The sequence below is a fragment of the Colletotrichum gloeosporioides genome (assembly GCF_011800055.1).
Source record: "Colletotrichum gloeosporioides strain Lc1 chromosome Unknown consensus_64, whole genome shotgun sequence".
NCBI classification, from domain to species: Eukaryota; Fungi; Ascomycota; class Sordariomycetes; order Glomerellales; family Glomerellaceae; genus Colletotrichum; species Colletotrichum gloeosporioides.
This window is the reverse complement of record NW_025544709.1, coordinates 208,208-236,058: the sequence shown is the minus strand read 5'-3', so window position 1 is coordinate 236,058 and position 27,851 is coordinate 208,208. Positions and strand designations below refer to the sequence as shown.

General features: G+C 47.3%; 2 protein-coding genes and 1 pseudogene across 3 annotated transcripts; 1 reads left to right on the top strand and 2 right to left on the bottom strand.

The window, feature by feature from the left end:
- Positions 1-7,090: 7,090 nt before the first annotated feature.
- Positions 7,091-8,553, bottom strand: GCG54_00003820 (Secondary metabolism regulator laeA; the record flags this gene model as incomplete). The annotated part of the gene is made up of 8 exons (XM_045403885.1): positions 7,091-7,160; positions 7,211-7,630; positions 7,723-7,860; positions 7,922-8,114; positions 8,174-8,215; positions 8,270-8,360; positions 8,415-8,444; positions 8,503-8,553. 8 exons carry the CDS (start codon positions 8,551-8,553, stop codon positions 7,091-7,093), a joined length of 1,035 nt encoding a protein of 344 aa, XP_045261517.1.
- A 2,520-nt stretch (positions 8,554-11,073) lies between these two features.
- On the top strand, positions 11,074-11,745 carry GCG54_00003819 (uncharacterized protein; the record flags this gene model as incomplete). The annotated part of the gene is made up of 1 exon (XM_045403884.1): positions 11,074-11,745. One exon carries the CDS (start codon positions 11,074-11,076, stop codon positions 11,743-11,745), a length of 672 nt encoding a protein of 223 aa, XP_045261516.1.
- A 14,659-nt stretch (positions 11,746-26,404) lies between these two features.
- On the bottom strand, positions 26,405-27,207 carry GCG54_00003818 (annotated as a pseudogene). Its single transcript has 2 exons — positions 26,689-27,207; positions 26,405-26,616 (listed from the first exon to the last, which is right to left on the bottom strand). Coding segments are annotated over exons 1-2 (731 nt in total).
- Between the last annotated feature and the right edge of the window lie 644 nt (positions 27,208-27,851).

Genomic DNA, 27,851 nt, shown 5'->3' with positions numbered 1-27,851 from the left:
TATTTATAATCTATTATAACTTACTTAGATTATTTTAATATTTATATATTTTAGTAAGTATTTTATATTATTTTATAATCTCTAGTAACTAAATATTACTAGAGAGGTAAGGAACTTAATTATATCTAGTAATACCCTTTTTTATTAGTATATTATTAATATATTTAGTTTATAAGATCTAAAGTTATTTTATTTTCTAATAGTAAATAATCTTAAATCTAAGAAACTATTATACCTTACCTAAATCTTTAATCTAGAAGAAGTTATATAAGTTATTTTTAAAATTATTAACTTATTTAATNTATTAAGTATAGTAATAAATATATTATTAATATAAAGTAATATTATAATATTATCCTTATTAATAAGAATATAGGGTTCTTTTAGAAGTAGATTAAACTCTAATTATTTAAGGATAGTAATAATTTATTTATACTAGAGAAGAGGGGATTTTTTTAATTTATAAAGAGCTTTTTTTAATTTATAGAACTAGCTAGATCTATTATTAAACTTATAAAATTAGGTAATAAAGATATTATAATCTCCTATAAAGGTATTTAGGAAAGTTATAATTATATTAACTTAATAAAGTTTTAGATCTTTAAATACTATAATTAGTAAAAAGACTTATAGAGTAATAAGATTAATAATAGTAATATAAACTATTTTACTATCTTTATCTTAAAAGTTACTATAAATAACTTATTTTATTCTAACTCTATTAAGTCTTCTATCTATAGTAACCTTTTTATTATATACCTATTTACTTAAGAGATATTTAAAGCTATTTAGAAGCTTTTTAAGTTATTAGTATTCTATCCTTTATAGGTTTTTAATTTAAGTCTTTATAATATTAAAAATAGCTAACTTTAGAGGTCCTTTTTTTATTACTTCTTACTTCTTAAAAGTTATAAGTAAATAAATCTCTAAATTAAAAGTTTATAATAGGTTAAATACTAAGAAAGTAAAAGTAATTAGTTTTTAGTTTATTTTATTATTAATTAAGTTAATCTTTATAGCTTCTATCTTATTAAATTCTCTATTAAACTTCTTTATATTATATAATATTTAAGTTTTAAGTATTTAGGTTATTTAAGTAGAAGAAGAAATAGTTATTCTTAGTAATCTTATAAAGATAGAGCTCTTATTATTACTCTTTAATTTTCCTCTTTATCTTCCTTATATTAAGTAAAGAGTTTAAAGTAAAATACTAAGAGAGCTTTATTATTATAGAGTATCCTCTAGTAGTTATTATTACTAAAGAGTAATAAGAGATCTCTACTTTAGAGGAGTAATAAGAGAATATTACCTTAGAGGAATATATTAATTATTTTACTATAAGAGAGAAACTTCTTTTAATATTAATTATACCTATATATTTATAGTACTAATATCTAATATTAGTATATATAGTTTTAGATCTAAAGTTAGTAAACTACCCCCCTTTCTATTAACTTCTTCTTATTCTTAAAGAGATTTATCTTCTTATTCTTATTTATTATTACCCTTTAATTCTTAAGCTTCTTCTAAGTATAAATTATCTACTTCCTCTTATAGTAGTTTTTATTTAATAGAATAAATATAATAATATAACTTTATATTTAAATTATAAAGTTAAAACTTAGCTTTATAAATTATAATTAGTAGTTTATTACTATACTTATAGGTTTCTAGCTTAACCTCTTCTCTTAGCTATAGGTTATTAAATTTAACTAAGGGAAGCTCTCTTTTATCTTCTTTAAATATTATATCTCTTACTTACTAAATACTATTAATCCTTTTAATAAGAATATAGAAGATATTATTATAGAAGTTATTATATTTTATAAATTTTCTAAGTTTAATTTTAAGTTTTATTTTCTATCTTTTTATATATAGATAGCTATTTAAGTAAATATAGATATAAGTTTAGTAGTTTTAATAATAGAGATAGTATATATATAGTTTTCTTATAGTAGGAGATATATTAAAAGTATTTATTAGTTTCTTATAAGGATTAATATTACTTTTACTATTAGATAGTAGATTATTAACTTCTATAGAAATTTTTATTAACTAAAATTAGAAAGATTTAAAAAGATTAGTTTCTATATATATTATTTATACTTTTTATTATATAACTTTATTAGAACTTTCTACTTCTCTATTCTACTAATAAGAATAAAATATTACTATCTCTAGAATAAAACTTTATTCTTAAGTAAAAAGCTTTATTACTTTAAGAAGAGCTATATTATTATTTATAATAACCTTAGAGAAGTGAATAATACTATTTATTACTATAATCTTTTTTAGAAACTAGTTTTATAGCTAAATAGCTATATCTTTTTTTAATTTAAATATTTAGAACTATCTATAAATTAAGAAAACTTTTATAATATAGAGGCTATAAATAATACTTCTAAAACTTTATAATATTAGTTCTAAGAAGTTAATCTAAAACTTCTAAAAAACTTAAGTTAGTTATTCTTATTATCTATTACTAAGGTATTATATTAACTTTACTATAAAGTAGATATAATATTTATATCTTATAGGAAGTACTTTAAAAAGGTTTATATTAATATCTCTTATAGTAGTAATAATTACTTCTTTAAATAGATATCTTAAATAAGTATAAAAAGTTTAGTAATCTAATCTAAGAGAGCTAAATTTATTACTTTAGTTAAAGGGATAAATCTAAAACTAAAGGATTTATATATCTTATTTAAAGTTAGTAATAGCTTTAGATATATCTTTATAAATTAAGGTATTATTTAGATTATTAAAATAAATACCTATTTTCTAAAGAAGATTAGTATTAATAATTTATACTATATTATAAGGTTTATAGAGAGTATTATATAATTAAAAAGTAGTTTTTTTACTATTTAATTTAATAGTAATTATTTTAGTTATACTAATAGTTTAGCTAATTTAGTCTTTTCTATTTATATAGTTTATAGTTAATCTTTAAGGGAGATCTTAAAGTTTCTTAAAAATAGAGAGATTATTAAGAATATATCTACTAATACTAATATCTAATATAAAGGAGTCTATCCTTTTAATTAAAGCTATAGATATAATATATTAACTTAGTTATACTTCTTAGTTATTATTTTCTTCTTTATTAACTTCCTTAATAGTACTATATATAAAGAAACTATTAGTCTTTATATCTATAACTTAATTAGTAAGACTATAGCTAGAGTATATAGATTCCTTTATTAGTTACTTCTTAACTCCTTATATATATATAATTTTATATAGATTTTTAGCTAAGAATTAAGGGTTAAAATATAAACTAAATACTCTAAAGTTTTTTATTAGGAATAATAGAAAGGTCTTCTTCTAAGTTTAAACTAATAGGGTATCTATAAAAGCCTTAGATTATTAATTAATATCCTATTTAATACTAGAGTTTCTAAAGATATTATTTTAAGTTTAGCTTTCTAAAATAAATACTAAAATAGATACTTATATTATTAATTACTAAGTTATTAATAGTTTATTAGTATACTTAAACTTATTATATACTAAAGTATAATACTTATAATATCTAAGAGAATAATTATTATATTTATCTAAATATAATATTATCTTTCTATAATAATAATTATATATCTTATATTTATAGAGAGTCTTAAGATACTTAATATTATAAGAAATATATAAATCTTATAGTTTTATACTTTTAGACTTAAGAGCTTAAGTTTACCTCTTTATAATAAACTTCTTTTTATTTAATAGAGCTTTAATACTTTAGGAGGTTTATTTATATTATTCCTTTTCACTTAAGCCTCTAAGTTCTTATAAGAAGTTATTATAGTTTTAAATCCCTATAATAAAGTTATTCTCTATAAAGTCTACTTTAATTTAATTAAAATATCTAAAACTCTAAATAAGTTTATAAGTAAAGGCTATAGTTAATAAGCTTATATTAGAACTATTTAGTTTATTAAAAGTTAAGTAAAGATCTTATATAAAATCCTTAATATTACTATAATTAATTCTAGTTATTCTATTCTAGTTATTATAAACTTTACTTATAGCTAGTTTATTAAACTTCTAAATATATTCTTTAGTTTTAATAAAGATATAAAAAACTAAAACTATAATAGAAAAACTATTATTAATTATTTCTTTTAAAAAATTATATTAAATCTTCTCTATAAATAACTATTTAATAAGTATAAAACTTATAAATATTAGATTATTTAAAAAGTTTAAATCTTTAACTACTACTACTTTATTTTCTTTAAAAACTATATCTCTATTATATCTAATTAATATCCCTTTAACTATTAAGTAGAAAAATAATCTTATTATTTTAAAGGTATTCTTAAAATTAATCTCCTATAGTTTAAAGTTTATAGTTTTAGTTAACTTAAAGATAGTATTATATACTAAACTTCTTAAATCTAATCTCTTACTAGCTACTTTCTATATAGCTACTCTAACTATAAAGTTTATAATAAAAGAAGAGAGAAGGTTAGTTTAAGATAATCCCCTTTTAGTAAAACTAAAAGAAAATAAAGTTAGATTACTAATTAAAGATATATTAATTTATTTAATTAATTTAATAATTTAAAAGAGGTTTAAAAAGTAGTTATAAATAATTATTAGATATTTATTAAGTAGTTATTACTATATAACTATAGTAATTATTAAATAATTATTAACTTTAGTAGCTTAAAAACTAAAGAGATTTTATAAATAGGGGATATATATTATAATAACTATAACCTCTACTTAGAAATATTATTTCTAGTAGCTTAATAATTTATTAATTACCCTATAGTAATTATTAGATTATAAAGTTAGAGTCCTAATAGCTACTTAGGAATAACCTCACTATTTAGTAGATAGATTTAGGTATTTAGAAAGCTTATAACCTATATAAAGTAGCTTAATTAATCTAGCTATAAATGCTAAGCGCGCCTAGCTATAAAGTAGTATAGCCGATCCCTTATATAAAGGCGGGATTCAGGCCGGGGTTCAGGCCTCAGGCCCAGGCCCGGCCAACTACCGTCTCGCAAGGTCCGACTCGAGGGACTGGACGAAGTCTGCTGGTGCAGAGCGAGGTGCAGGAGGTCATGGCGGTGGTCGTCGGCAGAATCGTCAACCTAGACATCGTCTTCGCCATTGTCTTGTATTCGATTCGTTGTCGCCGTTCGAGGAGGCGGAGAGGAAATTACGCCAGCAAGAAGTAGTGAGAAGCGGATCGAGGTGGAAGAGAGGGTTCTTGCGGATGGGACGGGCTTGCTGGGGCTCTGGATCGGGTTCTTCGTTGACGCCGCCGGGTCTAGATTGAAGAGAAGAGTTAGCAATGGCAGGACTTGGCAGGTGATGGATTCAAACGCACAGCAGACCTGAGGCATTCGACGTCGGGTTTGGGGCGGTTGGAGTGGTTGGAGAGAGGTTTGCGTGGTGGTCGTGGTAGAACATGAATTGAGGCTCAAAGGAGGTGAAGTGTGGCTTTGGAGGCACCTACCTTGGAATTGCTGCGTCTAAGCCGCACAGCGTGACTGCCTCTGAGCGGCGAAGGCAGGTGAAAATCTGCAATGATAACGCACCGTGGCTGCTACACCCGTGGCAGGCGCCTCCCGCGTCCATGCTCACGCCTTCTGTTTGTAGATTGGCGGATGCGTGACAACCTGAGGCAATCCCAGCGGGCGCCCACTCAAGCAGTCGAGGTCTGGTTTTTTTCACATTCCAGGTAATGGGGGAAGCAGAAGCAAGTCGGCGACAATGACCTCGACTCCATCCTGCGCATAGAGATCGCTTGTCTTGGAGGCTAGCACCGGTGTGCAAAACCAGGCGTGCCGGTCAAGGTCGAGGGATTCGAACAGGGTCTCGGGGATCCTTGACCCTTTCAAGCCAGGCACGAAGTGGTTTCATCGCGCAGAGGACATGTAGCGGAAGCTGAAATGGCCTCGGTTTGCCAGGTTCGAGAACATTAGCAACATCGTGCAGGCGAATCTGAGCAAAGCCGACATCTTGGATAACAGGCGCTGATTGTGGCTGCTAAGACCTCCGCGTGGCTTGGTGGACGGAGTGTGGCTTGACGCATCCAAAATGCTACTATGGAACCAAGCACAGACCACCTCTGCAGTGCGCCCAGAGCGTCTCCACACCTGGCCAGTCTCACACTGATCGATGGGTCGGCCGAGAGTTGATCCAGCTCCATCGGCTCTGAGTTGGCGCAGCTCCAGCAAGCCATCGAGGAAGGGGAGATTGAGGAAGGAGACACAGTCATATCACCTTCCTCGACCGGCATGTGTCTACTGTCCGCGGTGAGAATTAGATCCAATGCCGGCAAGTGCCCACGGAAGCCGCTGAAACCTTCTTCCCCCAATGTGAACGATTCTCCATGAACAGTGGATAGTGTGGATACTGCAGCCTCCCTCGTCCCTCCCTTCACAACAAGCGAAACCACGCGCGGCGGTATCTGTCAGAACTCGCGGTGGTGCGTCAATTGCATGTTTCCTCGTCACAGCTGCACAGAACGCTGTGGCCCAGATCTTCTTCAACCTCGGAGAGTGGCAGTGTAAATATGCTCAGGACGTCATCCAATTTACCGTGCCACCGGGCCTGCAGGGTGTCTCGCGGAAGAGTCAGGGGAGACTGGTCACGCGGTCGGGCGGGTTTCCAAGGGACATGCATCAGGGGAGGTCCTCGTCAGACTGTGGCCTTGTGCTCGTGGTGCATCGAACGGCGCCGCCGTTGTTGGTGTCCAAGATGCAGTCGACGGGTCGTGAAGCCGCGAGGTTGTCTGAGCCAATAGCAGAGCTTGTCTGTCAGACATCCTCTCTCATTGGCCATATAGCCTCCACTTTTGCCCAGACTGGAAGCCACGCTCTGCCAGGCAACCTCCGTGGGGGCTGGCGGACGGAACGGCCCGGCATGGCAGTGGGCTGCGCTAACGGTGGAATCGCATTCAACTGCAATGCCGATGAAAAGGTTGGAAGCATCTGACACCACTACGACCATGCTCAAGATAGGAAGATTTGCGCATTTCGGCTAGATCTTGCGATGCAAATGTAACTTCTTTACGAAAGGAAACGTCAAACTTTTTCCGTGGAAAATACCGTCCGCTCACCCGTTTAGTTCATGCTGCCGCCGGAGCCGGAGTCTTTTTGGCCTTCTCGGGCTTTCGTCCAACAAATATGTACCTGAACCTGTTAATTGAAAGTCACCACATTACACAGAGTTCCCACACTAGACTTACTGAGGCCAGTATGCATGGATACTGTGGTCCTTGCCATCCTTACGGACGTCAATCAGGAAGACCGCCACTTCCTCCGGGGTCCAGTTCAAGGCGCGGGTGAAAGGGGCAATAGACATTCCCTCAACACCCTGCATAAAGTTCTCGTGGTTCCACATACCAAGTTCCTTGAACTTCTTGTCCTTGGGCCATGTGTTCGTCGGCCACTTGTACGTGCTCATACTCACGCCCTCGAACCCAGCCTCAATCATGAGGTCCTTGAGCTTAGGGGGGTCAATCCACGCTGCGCCTAACTTGTTCGACGATTCCATGAGAAACTGGGCCCACTTGTAGAGAGCGTGCTCCGGCTTCAGAGATCCGTCGTCGGATCGGGTGTAGATATCCGTCTCGTGAAGTTCAAGGGAACCGCCGGGCTCGAGGTTGCTGCTCAACAATTCAGCAGTCATCGTAACATTTCAGCTCATATTCCTGAGGAGAAGCCGCCGATGTCCGCGTCAAAGGGGCAAGGATCTTACTCGTAGCATTGCCGGAGAAACTTTGGCCAGTCGCTGATGCTGGACGTCATGTAGCGACTATGGATATACTCGAAAGGCCGCGAGAATGTCCACTCGTCTTCAATGTCGTCGACTTCAAACCGCACGTTAGGAGGCACACTTGCGAGTCATCGTCAGTGAATGGCATACCCGGAAAACGTCGCGTCAGAGTCAAGCTTACTGGCCAGGTTGAGTGGCGGAGAGATCGACACCCAGGACTTCGGCCTCCGGATGTTCGTCTCCGAAATCAATAGCCCAAGTACCTGTGCCCGTGCCAACATCAAGGACACGACCAACTGTTGCACCCTCCTGACACTGTGGAGCGAGACCAAGCCTGTCGTCCAGGGACATGAGACACATGTTATGGATCAAGTCTAGGCCCGTTATCAGTAGTTTTTTGTGTTTTGGATTAGAAACGTAAGGGAGCAATTACCAAGTCTGTCGAGCTCCTGCTCGTCATTCGGCATGTTGTATTCTGGGTGGGATTTTTCAGTGAATGATCCCAACGGCGTTCTTTGTTTGAACTTACTTCCTTCCTTGTACCGGTGGTAGGTCCGGCCATTCTCGCGACGATGTTCTAACAGGGAGCTGAGAAGACTGGTGCTAGACGAGGCAATGCTCTGTGCCGTAAAAGGTCAGTAGCCACGGCTGTCAAGTGTCCAAAATCGACTCACAGCGCCCATGTCAGAGCGAGTATCATCTTGCTGCAGAGCCAAGTTAGAAATCGGCCATAATTGGAAGCGTTCAGGCGTATTCACATACGGCATCATCAACAGCAACCTCCTCTGCAAAATTCGCCGGTTGGCGACACATGCTGACTTTTGGTGTAGAGTTGCCGAATAAGTTGAGTATTTCCGCAACATATAGGAAAAGAAGAAAAAAAGAGAGCAGAAAGTGACAGAAAAACAACTGAGGGTCGACTGATATACTGTGGGCGCTGCGAAAATGGTCCCTCCCACCGGGGGTCCCCTCTTTTTGGCGGATGCGGCGTTGCTATCCCGCACCAACGTGCATATCAACCCATGCTTTTCTTCGCTGTCTTTGTGGACACGGGCACTTCCGCGCGCGAATAAAAACCCCGGCATGTTGGGGCTGGTACGAGGCCCGCATGCTAATCATTACTATTGTTGGCCACGGTCTGTCTGTGGTGAGTGACATTTGCTCTGAGATTGGAATACGCAGCCTGGTACGGAGACGCGATCCTGGCCTGATTGACAGGTGCTGTCGCTTCCGTCCAGTGTCTGGATGGAGTTCCCCTCCCTGTTGGCTCTTGCGGCTGGAGGAGACGCCTGAAGAATGCGCCCAGCAAGGAGAAGCCCCAATATGGAGCCTGGGTACTCGCGCAACAACAACTCATGTGATGGAATAAACCTGCCTTCCCACCGCAAGGGTGGAGACGGCGCGGGCGTGCTGCGGTTGTCCTTTGCTAGGTCCGGGCCGAGTTCGATTTGGTGCATTCTAAATGGATGAAGAAAAGGCACTCGTGGATCGCACTCTGCTTTTATTTCAGTGGGAGGCTTTTTCAGTGAATGTCCCAAAATCCCCACTGCAATGGGAGCTTCCATTGTGAGAAGGACTCGAGAAGTGGGTCTTGGGAAGGACTGGGAGCTTTGGGAAGGCAGTTGTCTGCAGCCAAAGCAGGTGTATGCTGCAAAGGAAACTCGCCCTGCCTCCGTCCTGGACGGGCCTTCCAGCGCCTACCTACTCAGAAAGCTCCCCCTGGCCCAGTCAACCGGCCGCAGACAACCGGCCGCAGACAATTGGATGCAGACAAATGGAAGAACACGAGCCCCTCAGCAACACTATGTGCATCCAGGATTCTCGCCGTGTTTATGTTGGTTCAGACTAGAGAATTCAGGTGACATGCGCTTCGCAGCTGCAGACGCGAAGACACTCATGGTGCGGTGCGGAGTGGATGCTCGGTGAGCCCCGTGGCTGTCGGCGAGCGGCGGTGAGACCGGTGAGCCCGGTGAGCCCGGTGAGCCCGGTGAGCCCGGTGAGGATGGTGAGGTCATGCCAGCTGCTCCACCGAAGTAAGAAGCAGACAACTGCCTTCCAAAATCTCCTACCCCAGCAGGCAACTGGCCACAGACAGCTAGTTGCCTTCCAAAAGCTCCTAACCAAAGGATCCTCCCACTAGCAACTGCTACATGCTTTCCAAAAGCTCCCACGCCAGTGGGAGTTTTCAGGCACCCACTGAAAAAAGCTCACAGCGAACAGAAGCTACCGCGCAGCTGCAACCTTTTCACCTCATCTAAGTGGCTCCTAGCAATTGATTTACGATTTGATGCCCATTCAGGTGCGTCAATGCAAGTAATCGCAAGGTTTACCGGGCCCATTTTATGGTGAGCTCCTCAAGTGCGACCGACGTCCTCTCACCTCTCTCCGCCCGCGACGATGGTGGAGAGCAGTTCCCTGATGCCATCCAATTGTTTCGCTTCGTCGGCGGAAACGTGCCTGCTCATCAGCCTGCGTAGGAAAAAAAAGGTTCTGTTGGGTTCGTAGACGGTGTAGTTCACCTCCCAGGTCCGTTCCGGCTCGGTCACGGCCACGCATGGGACCGGCGTGGTCGGGCGCCGGCTCCCGGCGAGTTGGTTGTCAGCCCGGGCATCGAGCTGCCCCATCAGCATGCAGCAGCTCTGCTTCAAAATCAGAAGTTACCCAATACCATTCTAGTTGGTCCCATGTATCTCTGGTTGCTGTTTGGTTCACGATGGCATGTTTGCCGGATGCGTTGATTCCAAGTATGGACACTTCCCGAAATGAGCAGGCTCCAACTCGTGGAAGCATTATGTGTGAATTCATGTATGACCAGGGAAGCACGGGGGCCTTCTTTCCTCCACAGACAGTTGACATCGAAGCCATGGCCCGGCAAGCCCGACGAATGCGCTCCTGCGGTTGCCATGTGGTTGATACAGTTGGGCAACCAGGAGCGATTCACCCGAGGCAACGACCACCCAGGCAGTCCATGATACATCCTCCTTCCACTTGCTCGACGACCTGGAAACTTCTCCTCGTCACAACCACCGTCCTCTCTCGACATTCAAGCAACTTCATTCAATCATCGGTGAGTCCACCGCCCGATCGAACCAAGCCTGCAGGTTTCCTTTGGCGCTATCGACAACCCGACTTTCTCAATTCGATCGCCGTCTGACCTTGGAAGTTTGCATTTCCCGCAGCGACCCCGACACTGCCACAACCTTTGGCCATTACCAATTCGAAGTCAAGCCCGATAGCCAGACCGATATACCCGTCTCACCGACTTCCAGCACTGAGGCTCTCGACGGATCGTCAATTGATTCTCCCGCTTCGATCGCCACCGCCGTTGCGACGATGACGCTGAATTCAGGCCCCCGACTCCTCATGCCGGGTGCCGCCGTGGATCCAGCCCAAGCGCCAGCCCAAGTCGACGGTACGAGCGACGACGAGCAAAGGCCAGAGACGGTCGAAACCAATACCCTGGGTGGCCAGACGATGCACGCAAACTCCCACAAGTCCGCCTCTCCCGACAACAAGCACGGCCGTGCGATCGCACACCGTTCCAACAATAAACCCCGCCAAGAGGACCTTGCTGCGTCCCCCGGCAAGCTGGCCGCTGATGAACAACCATGGACCGACGAACAGTATCCCGTTGATAGCATTCTGAACTACAGAAAGATAGGGATGCAAGTGGACCTGCTTGTTCGCTGGGGAGGTCCCTGGCTGCACCATGAGCCGACTTGGGAGCCCGAAGAAGATGTCTGGTTGACCGCTCGTCATCTTGTGAACCAATTTTGGACGCCGAACGGCCGCAACAATAGAACACGCCTCCTTGAGCTCGACCCCGTTCATGGCCCCTTCACAGTCAGCCGCATCCTGGCCGAGAGAAAGACGAACCGTCGCGGCCCCCAGCATGGTCAGATCAAGTACCTGGTGGACTTCGTCGGCTACAACAAGCCCGAGTGGACCGCTGCAAGTTGTCTGACCAGGGAAATTATCGAAGAATGGAAGAACTCCATGGAGTAGTCTCACCGAGCTGCAATTTATTTGAAGTCTAAGGATAGGCAAAGAAGTATTATGTCAGAGAAGAGGGCACCTGCGGGATGAAGCGCCTAACCCGGAGAGCCCGCGATACACCTCTGGACCCATTGCAAGGCCATCTGGCGAGGAGTTGCGGAACTGGCAATTCCCTCAACGCAGTCGCAGTAATGCCGAACGTAACAATGCTTGGCTGTTGCCACATGACCAAGAGTCCAGGGCTTAACAGGAAGACCCCCTGAGTTTGGTCTGGGGGCAGTGGAATATGATCATGAGCAATAGGCATTGTTGTTTTTCGGACGGGTAAGAAGACGACACGTGACAGGAGGATAACACCAATTTTGTTCCGTACAGCAGAGCATCCAAGCAATCAAGTTTATTCAGTCTTCGTTCCTCCTGCAACCATCTTCAGCCAGCAAAAGATGTGCTGTCGCCGTCTGCCCTGGCAAAAGGCAAGCCTGGGACTGAACACAGTGCAGGCAAAGTCGTAGATCCCGGGTACTCAGCCGACGTTCTGGTCAATCCCCCAACCACCGTGAAATGTACCCATCCGTGGAGCCGTCTTGAAGTCGGTTGACTTTTGCCCCTGTCTATTCATTACAAATCCATGGGCCCGGGCATTCTTCGCCGTGAAAAATGTTCTCGTGTTCCTCGTACGCCTACCTGCTGGCATCCCCTCCTGTTCGCACCATGATACTATTTGTCAATTTATTCCAGGATAATCACCAGGGTGCACTGAAAACCTCCAACTCGAATATCTCAGTGCGCCAGTCGGTGTATGTCTATCATCTACGACCATTGCGGGGCGTCGAATTCCAGGGTACTCGCTTCACCACGTATATGAAATGCACTCTTACACGCACAACTGGAACTCAAAAAGCCTCCGCATCCAGTAAATCAGTTCTGAGACTTGCGACTGGCCGTGCCCTGATTGCTGCATGTGGGGATTTTACCATTGCCATCTTCAAGGTTGTCTGTCAGACAAGCCCCAGTGCATATAACTGCAGGTCTTCGTGTTGCTGAAGCTCCCCTTGAATCTCCTGGGTATTCTCTGAGTGTCGTCTGATAGATACCATCCAGGGTGGCTGTGAATGGCGGCTGTCATCGAGTTTGCTAAGCGCTGTATCATGTCCTTCAGGTTGAAACATTGCCAGAACCAGTTTGACGTGCCTCACTCTGAGATTGGCTCCGAACTTGACCGTCCTTGGCTTCTGTTCTGTTGCTGCTTAGCATTGTCTCACCTCTCCATCAACGAGCGTGGCGCTCATGATAAGGGTCAACTCGATCTACACTATGGTACTGCCCAGGGGAAACATCCTGAACTGCTCGCCCGGATTCATGTCTTCCGTGTCTAAACATTTCCACTGATAGTTTAGCCGCGACACCTTCGGCCTATCAGGTGCGGTGGGTCTTTGAAAGGGCCAGCGACTGGTTTCGGGAACTGCAAGATGCCAATGACGAGTGTGAGATCCTCGCCCCTCCTCCTCGGCGCTTGGATGATCTTTCCTGTAGTGTGCTCGCAGGAGTAACACATGGCTAAACAAGAGAAGAAGTAGCCTTGGGCTTCTTTTCTAAAGGTGTAATTACCGGTGGTGCATTGGAGTTTGACTTGGGATCATGTCTCCTCAGGACCCATCAGCCCCTTGCTGATAGCCAATCCCATGACTGGATCGAGAGCCCCTTCAAACATGAAGGGCTGGGGAATTTGAGCCGCGGTGTATGTGTTCGTTGTGGGCAATCCCACCGCTTCGCGATCACAAGAGTCACTAGTGACGTAGCAATCCTCATGCTCGATCATGGCTTGAGAGCTTGGATGAATAGCCAAAGCGTCGATGGTAGGAATTACAGCCAGATACCTTGAAACCCATAAATCCTCGCGTCTAAAAGCTGGGGGAGAGAGCTGCTTACGGTTGGTGTCGCCATGGGACCTGCTTTGAACCGAGCATGATGAAACCCCATGGTCCGCGACGAGCACTGTCAAAGAGCAACGTCTAACAATCTCTGTGGTCGGCGAAAGTAGTTTTCCGTTAGAACTGCCCAAGGCATAAGCATTCGGCTTTCATCATTTCAAGTGTCAGTAACAGAAAGACAAGAGGGAACGACGCAAGGCGGAAATAGTACAACGATGATGAAAGCTTCGTTAGAAAGACGCATGATCAGAGATGCCTTGAATACAGCTTTCAAATTGGCGGCGAGGGACTTGACTGAGAGGAGTTCTGGTCAGTCTGATAATAAATTTCCATCATGAAAAAGCAGAGTAACAGCAATGACGACAATACATCCAAGCAGCAATATTTCCAAGCACTACATGTCTCCCTTCTGCCTCCTCCAGAGGATCGTACGGTGTCGTCCCCACAGCCCTCAGGGCCGTGGTTCCCCAGAGCATGCTGCGTCTTGAGCATCGTTGACAGTTTTCTGGGTAGCCTTTTCCACCAAGGTGTCATGGTTCAATTTGGGGTCGTCCACGGCAGAGATTGCTTGCGAACATTAGCATGTCAAATTAATAAAAGGTCCACCCTTCATACGAGTTTTGTCTATCTTCTAGGTTGCTGTGCTACTTTCAAATTCTCAATAACTGAAGAGCGTTGGTGAAGCGTGCTGCAGAAGTCTTGGAAAGTTTAGCATGAGTCCTGGGCGTGAAAGGCGGCTGAACCTGACTTATCAGAGCTGGAGGAATGTGTCACTCCATTCTTTGGTGAAGGAGATGCTGCGGCAAATTGCATCATTTCCATGAAAGGGGAAATGCAGTCCTCCCAGCTTTGGAGTCGCAGTGACCGGGTGGAGTGTTACGCGAGGTAGGAGCTGGGCTTCATCACGTCCAAGTAGTTGTTCATGCTTCTTGTGTGCCACTGTGGTGCCTTCGTTCACACACCTGGTTGTATTGATGAAATCATTTCACAGGCTGGATCTCACCGACAGTTATTGTGGCTGTGTCACGGCTGAATTCGGTCTGGACCGGCTCAAACTATTATTCGAAAAGCCGGGGATCATACCGAGGCCTAATCTACGTCTGCAGAATCCCATCCGAGGTTTAGAGGAGGTTCATCTCGATCTGAACAACTGAGCACCTTTCGAAATCTGGGATGAAATTGTATTAGCCAATCTTACCCTTCAAAGCAACCCTGTCTGTTGATTAATTCGTTATCATGTTTTCCCACTGCCCGCGATATTCAGCGGGTCAGCCCGAGCCACAATATTCACCCTTGAGGGCTGACATTCTGATGGCGGGGGTCCGACCCAGGGACGCCAGTTGCTCAAAGCTCAGCCAAAAGACGGAAGTAATGAGGCCTCGCCATCAATACTTGCCCCAAAACTGTTGAGTCTACAGCTCTTGATCCCTTTTCGCCTTTGAGCTCTGAATCAAGCCTTTGATGATTCGTTTTCTCACATCCAAGAGGACAAAGAACATCACGAACAGGGTGAAAAAAACGTCTTTCCTCCTATTAAAACTAGAACGATACTGATATCGGGACCAAATCATAATAGCAACGCTGTAAAGACACTGTTCTCAAAGAAATGAAGTCTTTCAATCCCTGGGATGGACCAAATCGCCAAAGATGGTAAGCGCTTTTGATTCGCAAAGAATGCGTACCCATTCCTTCCCCCTCCTCGACCATTGCAAGTGTGATCCTATCTCTAGAACGCCAGGAAGATGGATGGGAAGTGTTGACCTCGCTCTCCAATTACCTGTCGCAAATATTATTATGAGCCGGGCAATTTCAGGCCAAAGGTTCAACACTTCGATACAGGGACAGGATTATCGTATCAACATCTGCAGAATTTCTCTATTGATCGGATGCCAGAGCTTCAAAACACTGTCTCCGTTGACGCGCCGCGTTGCGATGTCACCATAGTTTCGTCGTGGAGAATATCACTGCCGTCAACAAACAGACTTTTGATGTTGATCGCCAGCAATGTTCCATTATGCCAAAGCTAAATGCGGATCACGGTACTGCAATCTGGACGGCGCCGTGATGTGCCAGATCTTTTATGTGCTCTTCACTCAACAGTGGATATGTTTGATTATCAGGGAGAGTACCCATTCCAGAAGGTGTCCGTCGCTTCGCAACTTTCCCAAGGGGCTCCTCGTCATCCATCCATTGCTGCATCTAGCTACATATTCCAACCCCCGACGAGATTCCATGCGGCAATCTCAAGATGACCGCCGTCCCCTAGAATATATAAAAAGAGCGACCCATGACCATGTGCTACAGCTTCCATGGCCCTGACGCTTCGAAAGGAATTTGTCCATTTTTGTGTTCCACAACGGGGCCTTTCCTCCCTTCAGCCTGATCCAAGCGTAGCTTGCCAATGGGGGAAAGTCCGGCCAACCGTTACGGTTGTCTTTTCGGTTTTGGATGGTCCTGGATTCTAAAAATCGACATTTACCCCCGAAAGAACTAGAGAAGCGGCCGCTAGGACGTGCTCAAATCGTTAATAAGTTTGCATAGAAGCTCCATCTTGCCCGTGCTGGGATTACAACTACCCTAAGATCTCTGGCATCATCATGTCGCTGTTAGCAGTCCGCATGCTCGAGAAGCTCATGAGCACTTAAAAAAGAATCCAAAAGTGTGTATGACTAGTCGAGCACACCGCCCTAGTGTCATCGATGCGGGCTTTATCGTCGCTCGAGTCCACACCGGCGAACATGGGCAAATAGGATTGAGGGTGACGAGAACGCGATGTCCCGCAAATTGTTCTCAATTCTTACTACTAGAACGACTTTCTGCCCCAAATTGAGTGAAGTGTTTGCCGAGGACCCCGCGGCAATCCATCGCGAAGGCTCCTTGTTCTCATGTGCCTGGGAACAAATCATGCGGTATTAGAACGAAAGGCGTGTTCAACATCTCTCCCTTGCAGCCAAGCTTGGCGTAACGAACGTTCTCAGGATGAGTTGATCAAGCACGCGCTTCACTAAGCTTCATCCGGCTCAGAGCTCGTCGTTGAATACAGGATGGGCATGAAGCGCAATCCTCAAACATGTCCGCTCACCAGATGGCGCTGAGAGGTGAGAACATCAGAGAAGCTATGCAGAAAACGCCACCTTCAGCTGCCATAGTGTTCTGGGAAGTGTCTTTCCTGCCAGCTTCAAGCCCGTTCTACAGGTCGGTGATTGTCTCAGTGAGTCTCCCACGATGGCCAACGCAACATCGCAGTTTAGCAAGATTATCATATGAGGCCTTCATTCACCAAGACTCTCAGGGATAAGACATCTATGAAAGTACAGAAATAAATATTCTCTTCAAGGGATTCAAGCAGCATAATCCATGAGGTATTGACTAATGTCAGGTTATCATGGAACGCTGCTTCTCGTTTCACGAACGCCTGAAATCGATCTATGCCTTACTTACTGGCATGGCGGTTCTCGACCTGCTAGGTACTGAAGCAGCTAGCAACGGTTGTGTTGGTGGGCAGGTCAAATAAAAGCCCGCGAAGCATACTTGCCAGTCTCCCCGCACATTCGTTCCTTCTGAGGTGCGTAAGCTTCCGGGCAAGATTGTCTGAACACTCTCATTGCTTCGTCTGAATTGGGCCTCTTTAAGCCCGTTCATTGAGCTGATTTCGGAGATCTGAGCCATCGTTAGCTGGTTTGGCCGTTGTGGGTATTGATATTCACGAAGGAAAGCTCAGTCAGTTGACAGACGCTTTCCACTCCTCCGTCTTTGCGAGCTTGACGCTTTATTCCCAGCATTTTGGGACGGCACTCCATAGAAGGGCCGCCAGGCTTGGCTTGAAGATGGTGCTCTCACTTAGAAGCCAAGCCCTGAGGTAAACTCTCAGCATTAGGCCAAAAGTATAAGATTTCCTTTCCAAAGGCCTCGTATGAGTCGGCTGGGCCAGAAAGATGATTAAAGCCTGGATTTGATAGTGTTGGATATCAGTCATGAAGGCAGTATCATAGTCGTACGACAAAACCAGCGATGAGAAGCTTTAGTCGCAGAGTGAGTTCTAATGCTCACCCCTACTTCTCCAGGATGAACATGTAAACAAGGTCTGAGACAATTGAGAGAAGGACAGGATGGCAGTGGTATCTGCGACTCTTGAATGGTTCCAGAATCCTTCTTCCCTTCTAACTTTCTTTCGCAGTTTGCCGCCTGGAGGCGCACCTTTTCAATGGTTCCAGAAGCGGCCATGACGGAAAGAAAGCAGGGTCATCGATGACGAGGGGCGTCATAGTACGCCGACAAATCAGCTTGAGGAGCGCAACCTAGGGATGAAGAAATCTCAGAGATTGCTGTACAAGCATCAACTCGTGAGCCCTCTCTCATACTCATCAAGACGAATGAGTATGACGTCCCCACGGGCGGTGCTAGGAAGTTTCAAGTCGACGAAAGATGTACAGGATAGCAGCTTCTGAAGGCTGGAAAAGATTTATCTTGCTTTAGCAGCTTTCTTCCTAAGAGGATAATTATCGTCTCAAGGCCCCTTGGTTCACATGCGCCATCCGGACTGTTGTTGTGACCCGACATGTTCCCACAGCTCTCAGAGAGGTTTTTTGAATTCAAAGCTGCCGGATTCTCTCTGCGGATCTCGGTTATACGAAGGTGCTTGTACCTGGATCGTAGGCCACTCTACTTGCCAGACTGTTTTTCAGGCGGCACAATATTCAACTGACAGCACACCTATCAAGGAAATTCGTTCGAGGCCTTCATCGTCCGGGTACCACAAGAACGGCTTCCAAACCTGTCCATGAGAACAGTCTTGTCTCAAATCTCTCCGATATCTTGGCTTTGTCCTCATTGACCAAAGCCACCAATATCAAGTATCTATCACTGAGTATGAGAGGCAGAAATCTGTCTCATTGCGTCTTTCCGAGACTCCGGTGTTGGGTCCAAATGCTTGCATATTTGCCATCTACTCGTCTTCATGATCCAAGGCTCGATGGTCAGCGTCTGCCAATATGGCCGCTAAAACTCAACTTGAACCCATCTTCATCACCTTGAATAATTCCCACAAAGGCCATGCAATTGAGCTGTCCGGGCGACGACACATGAATTTGGGGAGGTTCCGCGCCGCGCCTGCTGCCAGGCAATGACGCTGCCGTTCCCCTGTAGCAGGAGTTGACCTTGGAAAGAAGAAGTTTTTACAGAGGAAGAACTTTGATCAGAAGAAATATTAGTAGTAAAAATTGGCTTTGGTAGGAAGCAAGCAGGAGGTCAAAATCAGTGAGAGGTGAAATCAGCAGGTGGTGAAGATCGTCAATTGGTGGACCGCAGAGTGTGGCCGCCACAGTGGGCAAGTGCCGATTCATGCGCCCAACTCAAAATGTACCACAAATATGGTACATTTCAGCAGCTGATTATCTAAGGCGGCTGGGCCAAACCAAAATTAGCGGGCATGTGCCATCCCATCAACCTAACAGCACTGTGGTCCATTCAGGCCACCTACAAGCTGCACGCACCCCTCAACAGTGTCGCCGTGGCTTCCTCCCAACAACCTCGATTTCGGCCAGATCGTATTCCGTTATGCATCGCGATTAATTTTCCCCAACATTACAACTTCCCGATCCCTTCGACTCTTTTGCCGCTCTGAGTCCCCAAAGAAGTTCGGCATACAGGTCCTACGGCCTGACGCCGTCTTCCGCGATCATCCCGACAGAGCCGGGCTTCTATTGCCCCTCGCATTACCGTGGAATCCTCGACTCCCAGCGCAGGTCGCGATTGACGAAGGAATGCAATCTTGCACGCTCAATCCCCTCTCCCAAGCTGCTGCACCCGACCGGGACTCGGCTCGAACCGTTCTCTGCTCCGACGGCCTGCCTCTCGCCGCGCGATGCCCTCGGCTTCCTAGCCCAAGTCGGTTCCCCCCCTCCCCAAACTCCCAATCCTGCGGCGGCATAACTAACGTGCTGGTCGATGCAGACTCTTCCTAAAGAACGAAGACGACGACTCTTCCACCTCCGTCGCCATGGATGCGATTCGAAGCAAGCCAGCTTGCGCTAGACCACCGAGGTCCCGGACAAAAGCCCCGGCCAATGCTACACGTAGCCGATGTCCTGAAGAATTACGAGCACGCTCCTTCAATTGACGGTGGCGTCCAGGACCTTGCTCCCCGGCGGGTCTATCGCACACACGATCGCCTGGATCCAGCGGAGCGGGCTTCCTGACAGGGTCGGCTTCTTTGTAGAAATCGCCATCGCTGCTGTCGCTGTCACTGGAGATGTTGCGAACCTGACGGACGGAGTCAATCTGGAGCACGTTCCAATCTCGTTCAGCAGCATCGCGCTGCCGACATGACCGTTGATGTCCAGGACCTCTCGGGCGGCCGCGCGACATCAGCCTGCTTTGCTGCTGTTGACCCTGCTGGAGCAGCAACGCGGAGTGCTAGCATCAGCTGATCTCGCCGTCATTCTCCGGATCAGAGGCGGTTTCGGGCGTTGCTATTCGGTCCACAACTAGGTTCTGCAGGTCCTTGCTCGTCCGTCGGTCATCGCCGTGCGCTCCACTTCAGCGAGGGTTGCCTGAGCGGGCGGGCGGGCGATTTTACGCTGCGAGAGTTGCCTCAATCAAACAGAAACGCCTTCCAAACTCGCCGAACTGAGAACGTCTTGTGAAACTGGGTGCGGACTACGTTATTGACCACGTCTTGCAATCCATGGACGGCCCTTTTCACAGAGCCGCCCGTCGGCATGCACGAAGGAGGCTTGGCCGGTTCTGATGATGGAGCAGTGGTCGTCCAGCCCCTCCCAGCGGGCTGATCATGCTTGTGAACCCCAGCGGGCTTGGAGATGGTCTAGCCCAACTCACGGCCAGCAAGTCGGCGTTTGCGATCTCGTCCGACAACATCAAAGCTAGACCGAGGCCCCAACTATCTCCGTCGCATGGCTGGGTCGAGCTAGCTTTGGTGAGCCAGCCCGCCGAGCTCCGGAAGCGGCTTACCGCTGGCGTGGTCGCAGGCCATGGCCGCATAATGCCTTGCGAACCCCGAGCTTGCTCGCTCGTGAGACTGCCCCGCGCGTCGGCTGGCTGTGCTCGACGGCAGCCAGCAAGCCGATAACGACGTACTGGTCGCCGGTCGTGCTCAGTCTGTCGTCCTAGAATACAAGGACGCTGCTACGCGCTGTCAAAGATGCGATCTCGACACAGCCAGCCAGCCAACGTCTCAGCGCTGGTAGCACGCACCACGCAACTTGTTTGTTTTGGCAGGATGTCTCCATGCCCAGCCCGATGTTCGATTTGATGGCCTCCGCTGAGCATTCGAGTCGCATACCCTGCAGTCAATGCATTCAGTCATCGAACTTCTCGACATGCGGAAGGTCAGGGAGAGGGCTTGCATGATCTAGTAAATTCGTTCTGGATGCGTTTGACGACCAGCTGGGACAAACAGGACTTCGCCCATGTCCTTTCAAGGTCTTGGGACGGATAACTTCTTCCCCTGCACGGCTGAACTGAAGCCATCATTCTGAACAACGAGGGGCGCGACTTTTGACCGCAGCCGGGCCTTCGACTCTCCCCGATCCGCCGACCATCGCCCGGGCCGATTTGCGAGCACCGCCTGAAGGAACGGGATCTTTCGGTCGCCAACTTCTTTTCCTCGTCTCCAGCCATGCCAACAATCCATATCGAGCCGGTCACCGCCCTGACCCTGTTCATCGCCCCGGTACTGCCTGCCGCCGCTTTCATCTTCCAACCAACGCCACCCAGGCTCTTCGGCGGCCGCTTCCCATGATGGCGGTTGGCGTGATTCTGGTGACGATCGTCGTGCGACATTGCGCCGGACGAGCAGTGGCTATTTGGCCAAACGAGCTAGGAACGGAACGGCCAGCCGCTCAGCATCGACAGCATGTCGCCGAACAGGACCACCGTAGCGTGACGCTTTGCTATCCGCCAGTGTCCGTTCGACCATCATCGGTTACGTTTTCAGTGCTGTCCATGACGATATGTGTCGCTGTGACCAGGAAGGCGTGGACTGGGGCAATCAAGTTCCTCACATTGGTTTCCGATTAGACCTGGCCTCCCCGCCCGAGGCACACCGTCAGCCGGAGTGAACGCAGAGACGAGCGACACCAACCCGCAATACCTGTGGGATCTGCCTGGCCGAGGCGTCCATCTCGCGTTTCGACCACCAGTCTGGAGCTGCTCGTCACGATGCTGATCTTGACATGCCGCCGTTGATGATCCTCGGCCTCTTCAATCAGCTACCTGACGGCCAGGCCAGTGATCGCAGCATCGAGCGACTAGTGCGCAATCTCATGTTCTTCCGATGCTGATCCTATCGTTGGAAACAACCGTCGCTCAAGCGGCAGCTAGCCGATGACGATGCGAGATTCCTGTGCATATAGTCCGTCAGCGATATGGATCTTGGCGTCGCTCAGCTCCCTCTCAAGGACCACCGGCGTCGGAATCGCGCTCGGCTCACCGTCGGTACCCCCGAAAATTCCAAATTGCAAGCCTGCTCGATGGCAATGAGCCACGCGAGATTGCGTCCCAGATCGAGTCTTGAGGCTGTCAGTCTTCCAGAGCACTATCGCGACTGTCTCGGGCAGTCCCTAGCCTTCGGCGGCTTGACGCTTCTCAACTTTGGTGTGGTGTCCCCGAGAACCGGCATCAGGTGGCGGTCGTGCAATCCACATAAGTGACTAACATGCGGCATGCGACAAGCTCAGCATACGTTCCTGTTCCAACAGACGGTTCGGCGGAGCGCATGCGCTCTGCGCCGGGTCTTCGACAACCATGACCCCCGGAACCATCTTCAACTCCCTGCTCATGAATCTCTCAAGCCAACCAATGTCTTCCCAAGGGGCATGAGGCCACTCGAGACTGCCCATGGCAAGACACGACAGCCATCGCCTTTGCTCCATTGTAAAAACTCGATCATCAGCACGCTGAAGGCGTTCGTCACCTACGTCGGCAGCAACATCTCCCGGCCGCCCAGTCGACATGCAGACAGGGCTGGCGCGGTTCTTGACCCACGTCGCGTTGAAGGCTGATGTGCGAGTCTCAGCAACACTCAGGGGCTCTTGATGCTACGTAGATCCAGCGGGTGCTGCGACGGCAGCGCCGTGATATGCTGCTGGGCGATGACTGCAATGTCGAAAGCTAGGACGGGCACCTGCTGGACTCTAAGGTCGAAAGTCTTGAGGAGTCGATCGATCTTCGCACGTGAGCCTTGGACTTCCAGTATCGGCAGCACACCCCAGTCAACTTCGACGTGGTGAATGATCACGTTGGCGGACTCATCGTCAAGGCACCCCAGGGCATCGTTCTACTGTCTACTGGCGGCTGCTCACTGACGAAGAGTAGCTGCTTGCTCGACATCGCGCGCTCAGTTAATGCTGACATGCTATTCCGATGCCCCCGCTGCGCCTGACTGACGCCAACCGTCACCACGGTATGCTGCGGTCTTATCCGTTCGACGGCAGACCGCCGGCTAACCGCAACATTGGTCCGCGCCAACCTCGACGAGGCGCTTACTGGGGTTATGTGGAATGACAGCATGCCCCACGCCTGGGCCTGGTTCACGTCCGAGGAGCTTTGCCTTGGGGCCGCCCGCGCCGGTATCTAGTGTTCGCCGCGCGACACCACCAAGCGGTATGACGGGCAGGACACTGCAGCAATTGGCCACCCGATGCTCGTCGTGCCGGCTTAAACATGATGAATTTTGCTTATTCAATGACGAGACACAGCAGTTCAAACATAAAGCGGATAGCAAAGTCATTGAAGCAAACCAGGAAGTGCTTGCCCCATGTTTTGATACGCTCAATGTCTTTGTCTTTAGCGCATTGATTGTCCAGCTTCATGTTGTTATCTTCATTTGTGACTGTCAGCGAGGCCTTCGACTTCCTGCACGCACATCCCCGGATCGATAATTTACAAGCCGACAGAGGCCCACAGCTTCCCCTTCAGACTCACCGGCACATTAGTACCATGAGCAGCTCCCGCCCGGGCAGCGCCACGACGCCGCCGTACACACCCGACACAGGACCCACATATCGCCCCGCTACGCCGGCCCAGACGGCGCAATCGGGCCCCATACGCAACGGACTCATACACTACCCAAAGGCCGACCCGTTAGGACCCGAGCTAGACCCCCGGCTGCTGCGGTCCGGCTGCCTGGATAACTTTGACGGTTGGCGCAGGCCATGCGCTTCCCACCTGCTCGAGGCACCATGCTGCGCGGTGATCTCACCGGCGGTGCTGTTGATCTGGTAGCCTTTGGCGACGAGGTTCAGCACCTCGCCAGCTAGGATGTTGGCGATGACACTGGCACAGACCCCACCACCAACTACATCCTCAGCGACGCCTGGATCCCAGGCGACCCGAAGGTGGCCACGTTCGCGACGGTGCGCTCCGGTTCCTGCGATCGCTGCCACTGGCGCTCTACCTCCTTGACGATCTCGTCCGTCCAACGCTGAGGAACCTGGCGTGGGTGCCGGAGACGACCAGCAAGCAAGGTGCTCACCTCATTGAGACTGGAGTTTGCGAGCCTGCGCGCCTTGTGCGTCGAGGTATCGCAGCCGGGTGCGCTCATATCTTATCGGCTGCTCAGGCAGTTAACGTCACCGCGAGGAGCTGAGTCTTGCCTGTCCTGGCGCTGGTCGCTGCGGTCGTCGATGTCATCATGCATGACTCCGCGAGCGGCAGCGCGGACCTTGATGGTTGCCGCCTAGGCCGGAGCATGCGGCCGTGGTGATATCTTCCCTGACAGACACCAACGCCCGGTCCCGAGCAACCTCGAACCCGCAAGCGAAGCCCTCCGGGGTTGGTGGAACAGCAACCGCCGGGTCAAGATCGAGTTAAACACCGCCGGAACACTCTACCATCTCGCGTGAAGCATCGGCGGACGGCATGACCGTTGAGAGCCTCGTTTGCGGGTCGAGCCCCCGCACCTAGCTTCCCGGGTAGCGTCATGCTCCGCTCACAGCACAGAAAACAAGCTGCCTACTTAGTGAGCCAAGTTCGCCTCGGAGAATGTCACCGCGACCTACCTGTCGCACAAAAAAAGTGAGGTCCGCAATCGATAGGAGGGCTACCACATCTCACGTCTGGTGATCCTCGGCAACCACGCCCTACAATGCGCATACGGCGTTGGCGCGCCCTTGCAGCGGTTCAAGCCGCTGGCCTGGATGCGAGTCATCCGCTGGCGGACACGCCGTTTTCAACTCCGAGCCTATCGCTGACTTCATCAACATCATTGCGCTGGACGGCAGCGAGGAGGACGCATTCGCAACCTTCGACACCCACCTCGACCATAGTTGTCTCCGCGAGCATGTAGATCTTGCTGCGGGCGAATGTCTGCATCACGACATTCTCATGCTCCGACGCCATCTTACCCAGCCATTCAAACCCTCATCCGGATGTTGCAAATTCTGAGGAAACGCGACGGGCTCGAGTGTACCTCCCTGCTAGACTTCCACGACCATCTCACAGATCCGATGCGGAAACTCTGCGACATGATCTCTGCGATCTTCATCACTCAGGTCCGGCTCTGCGCAACCTTGTTCGTGGCACTGGTCCATCTATTGCCTACTGTGAAACCGGGCCAAGCCAGTGTTGAGACCGTCCACCAAGGCCGCAGCGCGTTCCAACGCGGCCTCAACTCCAGATTCGTCCGCTCCAACAGCTTACGGGTGAGTTTTCTGGCCTTGCTAATTATAAAAGCCCCCACGTGTGCGGGTTGCCACACTGGAGACCCACTGCGCTGCTCTCTCGGTGGCCACCGTAGCGTTAGGAGAGTGGACCAGGTCACGGTTATTTCCCCATCAGACCATCTCACATTTGACACACGTTGAAGTCGTCTCTTCCCAACATCCCAATCTCAAGGTTTGATATTCGTATGGAATTTCATTGACTCGTGGTTCATGATTCATGCTAGCTTCACTACGACCAGCTGTGGTTGTGATCTCGTCCAACTCCAGATTCTGTCCTAGCACAGGTGGCAAGGTAACTGACTGCTCCAGACAACTCATGTTACAGGATCATCACTTGTCCTCTCCAGGCCCTACAATGGTTTTCTCTTCCTGCTTCATCCTCTCCAGATGGCCCTCCAGCGCCTTCTCGAATTGCGCCAGCATCGTCTCCCTACTCTCGTGCAGCCTCTGCGACTTGGCCGTCAGGCTCTCGATCTGTCGCGAGGCCTTTCGCTTCCTGGAGGCGGCCGCTTTGAGGTCCTGCTCCAAATCTCCAAGACCTTTGGCGCTGTCGTCCTCGCCAGATTCCTCTTCACGGTCAAAATCCTGCACGTCTCCTCTCATGATTGAACTGACGCGAGCTTCGATATCCTTCTTGTATGTGAGCATTGCAGATGTCTCCGACTGTGCTACCTCCTTCCACTTCGACTTCTTGGCTTCACAATCGTCCTGCACCGCGTCCAGCTTTGACCTAGCAGCCGATATTTTCTTGGCTATGTCTTGACTTTTGGGGTCAAGCTCGTCCGTTGACGGCTGTTGGGGAGATATTGTGCCTTTCGCGGCCGCGGAGGATGCTCGTGTTCCCATGTCGACCGTGTCAGTGTCGCCGAAAAGTTCGGAGTCGTCTTCGTGTTGTTGCTTCTCGCTTTCGTTGTCCGAAGTCCCGTCACAAAATCCGGAGTCGTCGTGGTGTGGTTGACTCTGCCGACGTCCTGTCTTGCTGGTTTCTTGCTTGTCGGCTTGTCGTTCTTTTAGCTCGTCGGCTCGTTCTTTGAGTCGCTGCTCCTTGACGCGCTGTTATTCCTCGGCTTGACGCCGCTCGTCCATTAGACGATAAAGCTCCGCGACTTGACGGTACTCTTCGGCTTGAGGATGCTTCTTGACTTGCTGCGACTTCTCGACTTGCTGAGGTTTCTCGATTGGCCGTTGTTCCTGCACCTGACCCTGCTGGCGAGCGTCTGACTTGCCCTGCTCGCCTCGCGTGTCGGGCTGTTGGTTCGTGCCTCGGGCTAGAGGAGGACAGAAATGTTAGCAGACGAAGATCCCAAGCTGAAGCAGTGGCGTTTGCAGATGCGACGAACCAGTCAGAGCACCACAGGCGATCTCAAATTCCCGAGGACCGAAGGACTTTTCCAGGTAGTGTTTTCCGCGTGGTTGCTGCTCGCGAATTCGGCGGAGCTCGACGAAGAGTTGGCGAGCTGAGATTGCCGAACCCGGAGGAAGTTGCTTCCAACAACGCTGGGACTGGACCGATGCACCAAACCAGAGGTAGAGCAGCCAAATCTCGTCGAGACCCAGGCGATGGGCTGCTGATCTCCTTCGGCCGACTTCCTCGCGGGAACACGACTCCTCGATATGCCGCCACTGTGTCGCGAAAGCAGCGCGTACGAGCGTGAGGAGATTGTGCTGATTGCCGAAGGTCTGCGTCAACCAGTCGGCGAAGGGCGTGGTGATGCCAGAGGCGATGAACGCGGTGCGGATGTTTTCCCAGTACGCAGCGAGTGCGGTGTCTGATCGAAGGATCGCTTGGGAGGCGGAAGAGACGGCGGCGTCAAGGGGGCTGATGACGGTATTTTCGGGTTGGCTCCTGAATTGCGCATTTCGTGCCCAGGAACACACAAAAAAAGACCAGCGCCCACCTCAAGGCAAGTAAACTTATCAAGTTCAATTAATTAATTAATCAATTATAAAGCTATTACTAGTCAATTAAGTTAAGTTTAAGCCTCAAACTTAATTAATTACCTTAACTCTTTTAATAGAGATTATAATATAGATTAAATAAATATTCTACTACTAAATATCCCTACCCTTCCCTACCCTTCTTTATCTACCCTCTACTTCTAATAGAACCCCCCCTTAGTAGGGTATAAATTACCCCCTTTTACCTATCTAGCTTCTCTTTTTTTTCCTCTAAACTAATAATATAATAGTTCTAATATAAGGATATTTATAGTTTTCTCTAACTTCTATAGTATAACTAAACCCCTTAAGGAATTTAAAAGCTAGCCTTTAAAATCTCCTAGAGATTTATATTAAAATTATTACTTTACTATTATTATCTCTTATCTCTATTATCTATTAGTATCCTTTAAATATAAAGATATTACTAAGTTAACCTCTCTTTTATTTTATTTATCCTATATTAGATATTTATTATATTAGTAATCCTCTATTTAACCTTAACCCCTCCTCTAAATACTTTTAGCTAACTCTTAAAGTATAGATCTATCTTATTATAGCTTAA